The 14625-nt window shown below is 54.3% G+C and overlaps 1 protein-coding gene and 1 long non-coding RNA gene across 4 annotated transcripts in view; one reads left to right on the top strand and one right to left on the bottom strand.

Annotated features, from left to right (window-relative positions):
- Epha10 (EPH receptor A10) overlaps positions 1-13588 on the top strand; it is a 34522-nt gene extending 20934 nt beyond the window's left edge. For 2 of the 3 annotated variants that reach the window (XM_060379571.1, XM_060379570.1), the window contains 10 exons: positions 2038-2191; positions 7676-7734; positions 7833-7958; positions 8793-8978; positions 9356-9417; positions 9612-9815; positions 10087-10236; positions 10453-10646; positions 10987-11142; positions 11322-13588. In XM_060379571.1, coding sequence (XP_060235554.1) covers positions 2038-2191; positions 7676-7734; positions 7833-7958; positions 8793-8978; positions 9356-9417; positions 9612-9815; positions 10087-10236; positions 10453-10646; positions 10987-11142; positions 11322-11436 — 1406 coding nt within the window. In that variant the 3' untranslated portion in view covers positions 11437-13588. The remainder of the gene's footprint in view (positions 1-2037; positions 2192-7675; positions 7735-7832; positions 7959-8792; positions 8979-9355; positions 9418-9611; positions 9816-10086; positions 10237-10452; positions 10647-10986; positions 11143-11321) is intronic. The other variant, XM_021626995.2, reaches the window with a different exon arrangement.
- LOC132653006 (uncharacterized) lies at positions 2033-7850 on the bottom strand. Its single transcript, XR_009590612.1, has 3 exons — positions 7761-7850; positions 2596-2718; positions 2033-2240 (listed from the first exon to the last, which is right to left on the bottom strand). It is a non-coding gene; the product is annotated as an uncharacterized LOC132653006 (long non-coding RNA).
- Positions 13589-14625: the final 1037 nt, after the last annotated feature.

The following is a 14625-nucleotide window of genomic DNA, read 5'->3' as shown; positions in this document are numbered from 1 at the left end:
TCATCTCAGCCCTTGGGAGGGAAGGGGAAACCAAGAACTTGAGGATAGCCTGGGCTACATGAAATCCTGGCTCAAGAAACAAGAAAGGGACAGAGGGAGGGAAAGGAAGGAAGGGAAGGAGAAGTGAGAGGTGTTCTAACAACAAAGGAAAAGCTGAACTTTAGAATTCCTGTTTCCTGGTGCTGGGCTGGCTTCTGCTCCTCTGCTCTCCTGCCTTCCCCTCCCTCCCCATTCCCTTTCAAGCATGAGTGCCAGAAGCTTGGCCCCCTCTTTTTTTGCTCAGCCTGTTGTGGCTACAGCCCTCAGGATCTCACCTCTATCCACCCTGCTCAGTTCATGGAAGTATTTTCCCCAGCAAACGCAGCTCCCCCTAAGAGGCATTCTGGCACCAGCTGTCAAGATAAGAATTCTTTCCAACCTGCTACATGACTGTAATCCAAGATAGGAAACGCTGGGAGCCCAAAGGGAGGTGAAGCTGAAATGTGGAGGTAGACCGGTTCCGGGAAGGTAGACAGACAGACAGCATACCTTGCTGGAATGCCTGTCTGTGTCTGGCCTTGGCTCAGATGCTGGGAAGAGGAGATTCCAGCTGTGTCTTGAGGCTGGGGGATATTTGAACAAGGATGTGAGTAGAAAAGCCATCTGAACCAAAGCCTACCTCACCATACCCTGTGTGAATGGCCACATTGCCCTGGTCCCCAGGCTTGACCCACCCTGTTCCTCCTTCCCCTGGAGCCCCAGCAGACACAGACAGCCTACTGAGTGTTCTGTAGTTATTCTGAACCTTTCTGTCTCACACACCTTCTCCCTGTCCTCATTTCCAGTTCCATAGGTTGCTTCTGTCCTCTCCTCTCTAGCCAGGTGGGCATCTGTCCACCACTCCTAATGAGCCCCAGGATCATTCTTTCTCCCTAGCCTGCACCCAGAGCTCTCTCATTCCCCAGGTTCCCTCCATTCCCACACTCGGCTTCCATCCCATTATCCTCTGCCTCTGTACACTGTATCTTCCAGTTCTGTGGGCTGCTTGCCATTTCCCAAGCTGCACTTGTGCAGATGGGCCTGGGATGCAGAATCTTTCACTCTTCCAGCAATACCCCACCCCAAACACACACACACTCACACTTTCCCCTACTCCCGCTTCCTCTCTGACCTCAGGAAGGAAGCATTGGCCTCTGCTCTGCTCAACAACTTTCTCTCTGGTTATGTTTTTTTCTATAGTTAAGTATTGCTTATTAACTCATTTAGTTTTGTCTCTCAGTCTGGGCCTGTGCACCTCTTTATGAACATCAGGGTCCTGTGTGGATCTGTCCAGTTTCAAAACTGCTTTGGCATTAGGCAGATGACTTGGGGGGACAGATTCCAAGCTTGGTTCACCTGAGTGTGGTGGTGCATGACCATAATAATCTCAGTGCTCGGGAGGCGGAGGTCAGGAGTTCAAAGTCATCATTGGCTACAAGAGTTAGAGGCCAGCCAAGGCTACAAGGCATTTCAAAAACAAAGCAAAACCTCGCAAAAATCCAGAGTTTACCAGTAAGGAGCTATGTGGCTTTGGATAAATCAGGTAAGTTTCCTTAGCCTGTCTCCTCTGCTTGAACTGGAGACAGTAAACCTTGCAGGACTGTTGTGGTGAGACAGGATAGTATGGCTCATGCACAAAGCAGCCTGTCTTAGACATAGATGTGTTCAATGTTACTGTACTGCTGTTGGAGACGTTGGGAAAGAAACTTAGAAAAGATGCTGTGACCCCATAGACCATTTGGAAGTTTCTAGCCCTCTTGAAAGACAGACATAAGGGGAGCCTAGCCCCGGCTGCCTGGACCCTTGCCTCCTCTCAGAGCTGGGCTGCAGTAGAGAGGCCCTGCTTGCAAGCAGAGGTGTTTGGGACTCCAATTGCCACTGTGGGCATTGCTGCTACTGTGTGCCGAGGGGATGAGGGATCTTCCTAATGGCTGAAACAAGTCTCTCGGTGCTTGCCGAGGTACCTGCCTCAGCTCCCTGTTTTTTGTTTGTTTGTTTGTTTTGTTTTGTTTTCCATAGCTGCTTCTGGGTCCAGGGATCAGAGCCCTGCAGTGGTTGTCACCGTAGTTACCATCTCAGCCCTCCTGGTCCTGGGCTCTGTGATGAGTGTGCTGGCCATCTGGAGGAGGTGGGTAGCTGGTGTCATCCTGAGTGTGCTGGCCATCTGGAGGAGGTGGGTAGCTGGTGTCACCCTGGTGGCTTCTGGAGGGTTCTGTCCCCACCTGTATAAAATACTTACATGCAAGTACCTATAAGTGCACCTGCCTCTCAGACAGGCAGGTTTACAGACTCAAGCTCACGGCTGCATGCAACCCAGCGCCTCCAGGGAACATGAGCCAGCAACCCCAGCCCTTAGGTGGTAGAGGCAGAGAGGTCAGGGGTTCAAGCCCTACTTCAGCTACACATAAAATCTGAGGCCAGTCTGGGTTACACAAGACCCTTGTCTTACTTCCCCTCCTTTCGTAAAGACAGTAGTGTGGCCAGTACGGCCCCTCCCCCACGCGCTGCTCACAAACCAGCTGCAGGAACTGCAGCCAGCTCAGCCATGCTGGGATGAAGGGGATTTAGCTCCTTAACTCATTAAATGTCAGAAGGCATCGCTGAGGGTGGAAATCAAGCTCCAGCTGCTCCAGTGTGATTAGGATTCTCCCGAGGCAGTAGAAGGCCCCTGGCTCTGGCCCCCCAAGGGATCTGGAGCCCCTTGAATACAAGCAAAGAGGAAAAAGTCAGTAAGTAGGTGGGAGAGAGGGGGACAGGGAGGGAAACTCATCAGTCTGAGCCTGTCCCTCACCGGCTCCAAAGAAGCTTGCAGGCAGAGGAATGGTGGGAGGGAGGGAGAGAGCGAGGTAAGGGGGAGGGGGTGCTGGCTGGGTCTGGTTAGAAGATTTCATTTCCTTTGCATGGAGCAGAGGCTCCTGTGCTGTGTGTTTCCCACCCCGCCCAGGGCCGTACTGCCATGCCCAGAGCCCCACCCCCACCCCAGGCAGTTGAAGTCTGGAGTGGTGGTAGGCAGAGCTGGTGTTGCAGTTGGGTGTAGTGGCCTGTCCGGGAAGCCACCTGTGGGCCAGAGGGACAGTGAGTGTTTCTTTGATACTGGTTATGTGCATGGCTTTGACCAAAGCACTGGCAGTGATGGAGGACTGGTGACCATCCTGCAGATCTCAGAGCCATTTGTGTCTGGACCAGGTGATTCAAGAAGACAGGACAAGCGCGCAACTTTAATCCCAGTACTTAGGAGGCAGAGGCAGGGGCATCTCTGTGAGTTCAAAGCCACCCTGGATCTATATAGAGAAGTCTAAGATAGCCATAGCACAAGGAAGAGACCCTGTCTCAAAAGGGTTTCGGGGAGGAAGAGGAGGAGGAGAGGCAGGCTAAGAGCAGGGAGCTCCTTCTTCATGGAGTTTAACTTCAGGTCCATGTTCTGGGTCTACTGGAAAAGCAAGGAAGGGCAGCTGCGGGGGGCATTACACTCTGGCTTTAACTATCAGGGCTGTGGAGACAGGGCAGAGAGAGATAGGCCCTCTGGAGTAGGTCAGGGGCAGCTACCGTCCAGCTACAGACTTCAGGTCAAACTGTCCTTCAGTGGGGAGAACAAGGAGGTGAATTAGCATACTAAGTAGCAGATTTAATTACAAGATTTTCTTTTTAAAGGGTTATTTAAAAATTTATATGTATATTTACTTATTTGGTTGTTTGTTCATTTAATGTATGAGTGCTCTGTCTGCACTTACACCTGCATGCTAAAAGAGGATATCAGGTCCCTTTATAGATGGTTGTGAGCCACCAAGTGGATGCTAGGAATATGAACTCAGGACCTCTGGAAGAACAGCCAGTGCTCTTAACCACTGAGCCATCTCTCCAGCCCTTTGTGTGTGTGTGTGTGTGTAATATATATTATGTGTGTATTTTTAATTACGTGTAAGAGTGAATGCTGTGTGTGTATAATATATATATTGTGTGTGTGTTTTTATTTATGTCTGATAGTGTATGCTGTGTGTGTGTGTGTGTGTGTGTGTGTGTGTGTGTAAAGGCATCATATCCTCTGGAGTTAGAGTTACAGATGGTTGTGAGCCACCTAATGTGGGTGCTAGGAACTGAACCTAGGAACTTGTCCTCTGGAAGTGGACTGAACCATATCAGAGCCCTCATTATAACATTTCATATAGACTTTATTTCATAGTTTGCTATTAATTCTGGTTCCCCTGCTGCTCTTGCATCCACTCAGCCTTCCCTCCTCTCTACTCATCTTGTCTGGAAGTTCCCTGTCCTGTGTAGGACTCCATCAGTCATCACTCCGGGTGACTTCAGCAGCTCCTGGATGGCCAGCCTCACCTCTTTGTTTCTCAGGGTTTTATGCCTAAGGCTCCTCTCTTCTGTCTCTTGAAGCCCCTGGCCGTTTTCTCTGGGAATGCTCTGCCATCAGGTGCACAACACAGCTGCACTTTGTGTCTGCGAAGGCCATGTGTCCTTGCCACTTACTCTCCCAGCCATGTCACTGCCCTATTCTCCAGCATCATCCATGGCCCCTCCGTGCTCACGACCAAGGCTGGAAACCTACCCACCTCACAAGCTCTCTCAAGACAGGATCAGTCCTTCTGCTCAGAATGGAGTCCCCTCCCCTCTTACCGCCCCAGGGACTCAATGTCAATCTCTCCCTCCCATGAGATCACTGTATCTTAGTTACTTTTCTAGTGCTGTGCTAAGACACCACGACCAAGGTAACTTAGAAGAAAGATTCCATGACCATCGTGGTAGGGAGCATTGCAGCAGGCAGACAGGCATGACATGTAAGCTGAGAGCTTACCTCTGACCCACAGCGCAAGGCAGAGAGGGAGAGAGATGCCTGGGAGTGGCAGAGGCCACTGAAACCTCAAAGCCCGACCTCAGTGGCACACCGCCTCCAGTGAGGTCACACATACTCCAACAAGGCCACACCTCCTTGATCCTTCCCAAAGAGTTCCACCAACAGGGGTGGGGGGCAGGGCAAAGCATTCAGATATATGAGACTATGGGGGCCATTCTCATCTAAACCACCGCACACAGAAGCTTAGAAAGTGTGTCAGCCATCTGTTACCATAACAAAATGTGTAAGATAGTCAACCTGTAAGGAAGAAACGGAGCCAGGCACAGTGGCACACACCTGTAATCCCATGCCCCGGCCTGCGGGGCTAAGTTATTCGGGGGGGGGGGCCGAGGGGGGGTTGAGGGGAACCCGATCCTGTGAAAAGATGGGCAAGAGAGAAAACGAGTCCAAGCAAACAGGTGCTTGTCAAGGACTAACTTTACTGAGCAGAATCAGCTTTTAAATAGGGTTCAGGATGAGGAAGTAGGGTGGGTGAAAAGTTACAGATTCTTCTCGGCCAGGGGCCTGAAACATCTTGTGGTAAGCCATGGTTCTGTGAGCACATCTCTGCTGCTGCCAAGCCACGGTTCTGTGAGCACATCTCTGCTGCTGCCAAGCAGTATGTTTACCGCAGGTAAGGGAACGGGCAAGTTGAGGCAAGTTGGTGAGTTTCCACAGGTGGTCCCTGAAGTTGGCGAGTTTCCACAGGTGGTCCCTGACAATCCCAGCACTCTGGTGGGGAGAGGCAGGCAGATCTCTGAGTTCAAGGCCAGCCCGGTCTACAAATTGAGTCTAGGACAGCCAAGTCTATACAGAGAAACCCTGTCTCAAAAAAAAACCCCAATAATAATAATAATAGTGGCCTTGGTCCTGCGGGTGGCAAGTCATCACAGTAGGAGCTTGCAGCAGAGGTGGCTGCTTACCTCACAGGAAGCCAGGAAGTAGCAAATCAGGGAGAGACTGGGATCACGATATTCTCCTAAAGGGCATGCCCTCTAGAACCCAATTTTTTTTTTTTCTCTAAGACCACATATCCCAAAGGTTCTATCACCTCCCTTTATCATCCCGGGCTGTGGACCAAGTCATTTAGTGCTCAAGCTGTGAGGGTCAGTCCAAATCCACACTATACTCCAGATATGAGGTCAGCCTGTTCTACACATGGAGTTTCAAGACAGCCAGGACTACATAGTGAAACCCTGTCTCAAGACAAGAAACAAACAAAATACCCCATACTGTATCAGTAAGCTCTTCATTAGCACAATGCTATTAGGCAGGGCTGTCTTCATTATGATTTTATTACATAGAAAAAAAAATGAGCCACCCAGTCCCACAGCCACTGCGTGGGGTCTCTCGGACGCAAGAGCACACAGTCAGATTGCAAGGCAGCAAGCCTCAGAGTCCTTTCCTGACTATCTCCTGGGACAAGCTGCTTTCACAAACCATTTCCCAGCCCTTCTTCCTGTCTCCCTCCCTGCTTTCACTTTCCTTGGTTCCCGTGACAGCTCATCTGCCCCTTCTATTCTTCTTCTGCGTTCCTCTTCTGCAGCTTTCTTCCCTCTCCCCCCACCCCCAATCCAGCCTAATTCTTCCCAGACCCTCCTTTCGGGCTCCCTCATCTCCCTGGGCAGAGTTCATAGTCCCTGCATCTGTATTTTCAGAGTGGCTCCACCTTCCAAGCTCCAGAAACATCCATCCATCAGGAACCACCCCCCTTCCTAGATTCCCCTGCGTCTACCACTATCTCAGGAGCTCAGTTGTCTGAGCCTGAACTTCCCCTTGCTTTGCTTAGGTGGCTCTCCACGAACGGTCTGGGCAACTCCTCACTCTTCTTTCCGGCTACCTGCAATCTCCAAGCCCTGTGGTCCTTCTGTCTTCTTGTCCCTCCGAAGTTCTCTCACCTCTGTCCTGGATTAGCCATCTCATAGCTCAAGCTACTGCCCTCTCCTGAGGGGACTATCGAGTGGCCTTTGGCAGCCCAGATCTTCTTTCTCAAACGAAAGCTGGGGGGGGGGGAATCATATACAATGGAAACTGAATCAGGCCAGGGGCTTTCCTTTGCTCCCAGAACAAAAGCCGGAGGCTTCACAGCTGGGAAAGTTCTGGGTCCAGACTGCCATGGGCTTTGCCTCCAGCTCAGGAAGGATCAGCCTGTTGTTCCTGACAGGGCAGCATGGGGCTTTGTGCCAGGCGTGTTGATCTGCACAGCACTGGACACGGTGATGGGATTGAAGACCTAGAGATCTGGGCTTAGGGTTGTCCACGTGCTGAGGGGAGAAGGTGTTTGGACTGCAAACCACAGAGAGGTATCTGAGGCAGCAAAAAGTGAAGGGAGAAGGGGAGGGAGGAAGGAAGGAAAGAGAACCTTTCAGTGAAGGTAGCTCAGTAGGTTAAAAGCACTTGTCATCAAGTTTGGTGACCCAGATTGAATCCCCGGGACCCACAGGGTGGAAGGAGAGAAACTGTCTCCTCAAGTTGTCCTCTGACCTCCACAGAAGTGCCTATCCCAGCATGTACTCATGAACACACACGGGTGTGTAAATAATTTTGTAAAGATTACAGTGTTAAAAAAGAAAGAAAGAAAAGGGAGGTGTGCTGTAAAATGGCTTAGTGAGCCAGGCATGGTGGGTAAACACCTTTAATTTCAGCACTTAGGAGGCAGAGGCCAGCCTCCCAGCCAGCAGGACAAGAAAGTCCCTCCCCAGAAGGGGCACAGAGCTTTTCTTTCTCAAGGGACCAAGAGGTGCTGCCCTGGGCGCTGGTGAAGTGGGAAGGGCTGGGGTCGCCTGGTGAAAGGGTGCCTCTGCGTCCCCACAGGCCCTGCGATGGCAAAGGAGGTGGGGACGCCCACGACGAGGAGGAACTGTATTTCCACTGTGAGTCGTCTGTGCCCGCCACATACCTCTTGTCTTTGGCCCCTTCCCAGCAGTGAGGCCCGTTTCCTCAGGCTGTCTTTCTCTCCCTATGTTCTCAGTCAAAGTCCCGACACGCCGCACGTTTCTGGACCCCCAAAGCTGCGGGGACCCGCTGCAGGCGGTGCATCTGTTCGCCAAGGAGCTAGATGCCAAAAGCGTCACCCTGGAGAAGAGCTTGGGAGCAGGCAAGCTCTGGACCCTAGAAGCCTGGATTCGCCAGGGAGCTCCGCCCACTGGATAAACCCCGCCCACCAGGCAACACCCACTGGGGAAAGCCCCGCCTCTCTGCTATCCCTGCTCTTTTTCAGCCAACTTCCCCCAACCCCAAGTCCTCACCCCATGGCAGGAGGCCCTGCCTCTGCACCTTTGGCACCCCTTCCCGGATTGCCTATCACCCACCAGAGGTGGCCGTGGCTCTGCCCTCTCTGTCCCCTAAGCCACTGTGGGACACCTGCGTTCAGCATCTTTTCCGGATAGTGTCCTGTCCTAGAGGCACTCAGTTTAGTCCCAGGCTTTTCTGGGACAGCAAGGAGAGGTCTTTACAGTAAGCTGTGGTCCAGACACACCTGAAGTCTGACCATGGACCAGCTGAGGGGCTAGAGGCTCATCCTCTCCTCCTCTGAGCCTCAGTTTCTCACCTAAAAGACTTCTGTGGGAACTCCCCAGGCTCAGGGCAGGGCCTTGCCTGTGCTCCAAGAAACCAGGTGCACAAGGAACCACACAAGAAGCCAGGAAGGAGCTGTGGGGGCAGAATAGATGGCTTTGCTGGGTTTAAGGACCTCGGGTGGGTAGGTACATGCAAAGTTACTCTCTTTCTGTGTCATGGAGAAGGGAACCAAGGCCAAGAGGAAAAAAAGAGATGAAGCCCAAGGTTACAATGCTGGTACTCAGGGTGCTGAGATTTGACCTCTGGAGCTTCCCACAGGAAACTGGAAACAGCCCCATGACCCAGAGCCGCCTTCTCCTTGGTTCAGCCTCTCTGATTTGCTGGCGGGAGTCTGAGGGCCGTTTCTTCACAGGGCGATTTGGGGACCTGTGCTGTGGCTGCCTGCAGCTGCCTGGTCGCCAGGGGCTGCCCGTGGCCGTACACACTCTGAGGGATGGTTGCTCGGACTCGCAGAGGCTCAGCTTCCTGGCTGAGGCCCTCACCCTGGGGCAGTTTGACCACAGCCACATTGTGCGCCTGGAAGGCGTTGTCACCCGAGGTAGGCTTGGCACTGCGCATCCCTGTACTTAGCCGGGTGCTGGGTGGGCTGCCCCCCTTCCGGTCTGTGGAGTGGGCCCAGGCACATCCTTAGCTGGCCTTCACTTTATGTCTCAGGGTGGCCCCTCTCTTGGAGTGGCCATGCTGGCCCAGAATGACCTTTTCCAACTTGCAGTGACCTTTGGGGAGTGGAGGATCACTTTCCCCTTGAATGATCTTTCTTAGCTGACTCCTGGTGGGTGGGGGTGGGGCTGGGTGGGTGGCAAGATTAGAAAACTTGACTTTGCTTCTAGCTGTCTTGGCTGAGGTGGAGCTGGAGCCAGGGAGGGGAGTGCATAGGGCAGAGCCGTCAACTTAGTGTGTCTGTCCCAACAACAGGAAACCCCTTGATGATTGTCACTGAGTACATGAACCTTGGAGCCCTTGATGACTTCCTCAGGGTGAGCGGTGGGAGCCCTGGGTGGGAGAGGACCAATGTCCTAGTTTTCTGGGCCCTTCCCTTTTCTCTTGGGGGCTTGGGTTTGCCATTGCTCCCACTGGACAGGCTGACCTGACGCCCACAGCACACCGATCCCAGAGGGACTTAGTGGCCTCCTGGCTTCAGCTCTGGCTTCCGCCCTCACCCATTTCACAGCATCACGAGGGGGAGCTGATGGTTGCTCAGCTGATGGCTCTGCTGCCGGGGCTGGCCTCGGCCATGAAGTACCTGTCAGAGATGGGCTATGTTCACCGAGGCCTGGCAGCCCGCCGGGTACTGGTCAGCAGCGGCCTCGTCTGTAAGATCTCTGGCTTTGGGCGGGGTCCCCGGGACCGAGCCGAGGCGGTCTACACCACCATGGTAAGGGCTCCCTTCTCTGGTGCATCTGCGGCTTCTCCGACTGGCCACACTCAGCAGCCCCTTGCTCTCTGTATCTTGGCTCTGCCCCTTTCCCTGCTGCTGGTGGTCATTCCCTGCCTGGTCCCTCCCCTTGGGTGTCAACTGGCAGCTTCCTCAGATGTGAAGAGGTGGGGGACTGGCTGTAGGTGCTGGTGGCCTGCCTGGATGGGGCCTGCTGGTGACACAATGCTTTCCTGCCCTGCCCTGCCCTGCCCTGCTTACCCGCCTATAGAGTGGCAGGAGCCCAGCACTCTGGGCAGCTCCCGAGACACTTCAGTTTGGCCACTTCAGTTCTGCCAGTGACGTATGGAGCTTTGGCATTGTCATGTGGGAGGTGATGGCCTTTGGGGAACGACCCTACTGGGACATGTCTGGACAAGATGTAAGTGACCTGTGGCTCCAGCTCCCTGACCTCTGTACATTAATCTTTGACCTCTTAGCCTCAGACATCTCTTTCACTCCCATCCTTCAGGAAGTCCTCCTTGGGATGAGGGTGGTGTGCGTGTGTGTGTGTGTGTGTGTGTGTGTGTGCGCACGCGCATGCTCGCGCGCTGGGCAATCTGAAGCATCCTGTTTGCTCCCCATCTCTGGAACTCAGGTGATCAAGGCTGTGGAGGATGGCTTCCGGCTGCCACCCCCCAGGAACTGTCCCTCCCTACTACACCGACTCATGCTTGACTGCTGGCAGAAAGACCCTGGTGAGCGGCCCAGGTTCTCTCAGATCCACAGCATCCTGAGCAAGATGGGGCAGGAGCCGGAACCCCCCAAGTGTGCTGCGGCCACTTGTCTCAGGTACATCCTCACCAAGCCCCAAGCCAGAGCGGTCAACCACCAACCATGCTATCACCCCTCACTGTAAACACTCCTGACTGCAAGCAGCCACCCCGACCCACCTGCTCAGGCTCACCTCCTAGCAGTCATGTCCTGGACTTTGCCCTTTAGTGGGCTCAGCTCTCCACTTGCTTGAATATCCTGACACTTCTCCCCCAGGGCCTCCCTTGTGTGTTCATGCGAGGCACCGTCAATCCTTGGCTACAGTTGCCTCACTTTCCCCCTTGCCCTTTCCTGAGCCGCTTCTCAAGAGTGACTGGGTCTCGTGCCATGCTCCGGCTGTGGCTTCTCTGCTCCCCAGGCCTCCCACACCCCTGGCGGACCGTACCTTCTCTGCCTTCCCCTCTTTTGGTTCTGTGGGCGCCTGGCTAGAGGCCCTGGACCTGTGCCGCTACAAGGACAACTTCTCTGCAGCAGGCTATGGGAGCCTGGAGGCTGTGGCTGAGATGACTGCCCAGTGAGTCTGAGAAGCCAGTATTGCGGGAACCCAAGAGAGCCCCTACCTACATGGGAAGGACCCACCTATCCTGGTTCTGGCCCTTTCCCTGTCCAGAGAAGGGGGGGAAGGGGGTTGGCTTTCATGGGAGGAGTAGGAGAGGGACTGGGTCAGTTGGATGTGACTGTTCGTCCTTGCAGGGACCTGGGGAACCTGGGCATCTCTTCCACTGAGCATCGAGAAGCCCTCCTGAGTGGGATCAGCGCCCTGCAGACTCGAGGGCTGCAGCTACAGGGTCAGGAGGTGCACGTGTGAGCAGCTCAGCCCTGCCCAAGGACCTGCAAGGACACTCCCCTTGGGTGGGAGGAGTGCTCTCGTTCCCTTAGAGGGCCCTGAGCTGGTCGGTGCCATGTTGTCCCCTCCATTTCATATTTCTTCTCAATACCTTGTTGACCTAGTGGTCCTAAAAGGAGGTTCAGATCCCTGGAGAGGACCCCAGAGATAACTGCAGGAAGACGGTTAGGGTGTCAAGGGCAAAGTTGGTTGGGAAAAGACAGTTTCAGTCCTGCTCAAGCCCTTCGGTCTTCCACACTCACTGGGGTTGGGCCTAATTGGCAGGCAACTCATTTCCTCAGAGAGCTTTTGGCCTGCCAGGCAGTAAAGGTCCCCGAGAGAGACCCATTGGTTATGACAGGGACCACAGCTGCCTGGGCGCCTGAGTATGGGAGCCTGGGCCACTGGGGAGTGTCCCTTACTTCCTGCACCTTGGCTAGCTCTCTCTGAACCCTGGTGCCGAGGCCCTAGCAGGCAAATGGTGCTGACCTCAGGGACTGAATCCTGCCCCCATCCCAGGCGGAGACTCCAGAGCTGGGGGCTTCCTGCCTTGGGTTGGCAGTTCAGGATGAGGACCAGTCTCCTAGTAGGTCACACTTAAGTCCTGGTGCTCTCCTGGGCCTGCTGTCTCATTCGTTTTGGAACTGATGGGGAGGGCTTGCTCTGCATTCTGGAAGGTGGAGAGAAGGGGAAAGAGACTGAGGAAGGAGTGAGTTTGACAGGCTGGTCTGAACCCTGGCCTTCAGTCTCAGAGCCTGAGCCAGGGAGAAGGCTGGCCCTGGAGAGAGCTTGCCCTTCCACGGCACCAGCTCTCTTCCTTGGACAGCCCAGTGAACCCTCTCTGGGTGAGCCCCTTGTGGTTTTTCTTGGTACACTGGTACCCCGTGCTCCCTCCCTAGAGGGCCTCCCTGGCGCTGCACACCGCTCTTGAAGGAGTGCTGTGCTGAGCTGACCTGTCTGCAAGGGCCCTGGCAGCTGTGAGGTCTTGAGACCAAGGCCGTCTTGGGAGGGTGGGGCGTGCTGGATCTGGACCGAGTTTGTCTACACCACCCTTGATGGATGCCTGCTCTGTTTTTGCTGTGGTAGTGAGGAGGGGTGACATGGGCTGAGACAGAGCAGGTGGGAGTGGAGAGAGAAAGGCAGACTCCAGAGTACACCTTTGGAGGGCTCAGACAAGGAGGGGCTTTCCTCCCGGGGGGAGGGGACCGGGAGGACGGGCAGGTGGACTGTCGCTATGTGTGTGTTGAGGGATGTCCAGAAAGGCTTCTTAGATGAAGTCCAAATTGAATAAGGGCTTGAGGGGGAGCGTGTTCTCTCCGTAGGGTGAATGGAGTCACCGGCAGGCTCAGAATCCAAGCAAGGATCTCTTAACAGAGAGCCTGGGGGAGAGGGGCTGGAAGCCATGATGCATCTTTGGGGAGTACCCATAGGGGGGCGGTGACTCCCCGCAGTGCCTTGGGCCTTGACCTGCCAGCAGCAGCTCTTCCCTCCTCAGAGCCTACCCTATTCCTGGCTCCCTGCTCCCTGGGCACCTGCCTCAGCTCAGTGACTGCGGGGACACTGGGGTAGACGGGGATGCTGCACCCACCTTTGACAGAACTGGGGAACTGATACAACCCCCCCCGCAGGCTCTTCCTTCATCCTCCCTCCAGGGAAAACTGGCTCAACCTCCAAGGCTCATGGGGACAGTGCGCTGTCTTGGGTGACCAGAACCTCGCTCGTCCCCCATCTCCAGCCACATCAGTCATTCTCAAGGTCAAACTCCTCCCCTCCCTGGCTGTTTGCAGAGGGGTCCCTGGCTGTGTTGGCTGGACTTCGGCGTCCAGGGTAGACCTCTCCTCTGATGAGGAGTGAGGTCCTAGGAATCCTGAGGGGGCCCAGGCCTCAGCCCTGCACAGGCACCAGCATGATACAGGGTGCTGGGTCACTGGGGACCCTCCACAGATCTATTTTTATATACGGGGCTTGCACACTGGACAGAGGGAGGTCACCTGCAACCCATATTGCCCTGTCACCCACCTAGGGAGGGAGGGGCTGGTTGTGGGTGGAGGCTCCTTTGAGGACCTATGGAAATGTTTTTCTATTTCTTGGGTTCTATATTACAGTACCAAGTAATAAAGCCTTGTCTGTGCTATGGTGTTTCCCTGTGGCATTATTAAAGTGCTGGGCAGTTGTGAGGGGAAATCCCGCACACAGAACCTGGGTAGGTGTGCATCTGAGATCCTTCTGTGTGGATCGCCCGTTTCTGCTATGAAGAACGCCACAGTCTAGTGAAGACACAGGAAATGGGACTGGGCAAGGGCCAGGGGCACATGGGACACACGGGTGTCACCATTCAAGAAAGGAAGGTATGTGTGCTGGAGAAGTGATGCCTGCTTATATGTGGAGCTGGGGACAGGAAACGACCAGTTGGGTTAGGGGTGTGCATGTGAGTTGCTAGGACACGGGTGGGTATCTTGGACCTTGGAGCATAGATGTGGCCTCTAGCGTTACCATAGGAGCGAGGCTGCCAGCAAGCCCAGGGAGAAGAGGGGTATCTTGGAGAAGCTCCAGCATTACAGGGTAGCTGGATGTAGGGGTAACGGGAGCCAAGACCGCAAGGAGAGGTAGAAAGGAGAGGCCAAAGCATTGAGCCATCACAAGAAGTGTGAATTTTGGTGGGGGTATCAGATGCAGAGTGGGGCCAGGGGTGCAGGGGAGATGACATTGGTGAGTCCATTCTTCCAGGCCATGTAACTGGGTATTGACATCACAGGTGCTTATGATCACACAGCTGTGGGGCTGGAAGGCCACAGCCAAGGTATCACTTCCTCCTACTGACTGAGCCGAGCATCCTTGGGTTTGACCATGGCCATCTTCTGTTTCTCTGTATCTGGTCCATACCAGCCCAGCCCAACAGCCTCATAAGAACGAAGTCATTTCTGCAAAGATGCCACCTGAAAATGTAGTCGTGTTCAGAGTTATTGGGGTTAGGGTTTCCACACTGGGGTCTAAGGGGGAATTACCCAACTTCTGACAATGACCTTAATTTTAGGGGTGCAGAAGTCACATGGGAGTAGCTGTGATGGTGACCAGGGTGGATGGGGTGTGAGCTGAGGCATGCTGGAGCAGGGCCCAGCACACAGTCACGTGCACGCAGATACACCGGTGTCACTCAAGCTTCCATTTCTC

Source organism: Meriones unguiculatus, chromosome 3 (genome assembly GCF_030254825.1).
Source record: "Meriones unguiculatus strain TT.TT164.6M chromosome 3, Bangor_MerUng_6.1, whole genome shotgun sequence".
Classification (NCBI taxonomy): domain Eukaryota; kingdom Metazoa; phylum Chordata; class Mammalia; order Rodentia; family Muridae; genus Meriones; species Meriones unguiculatus.
This window is presented reverse-complemented; position numbering and strand designations above follow the sequence as displayed.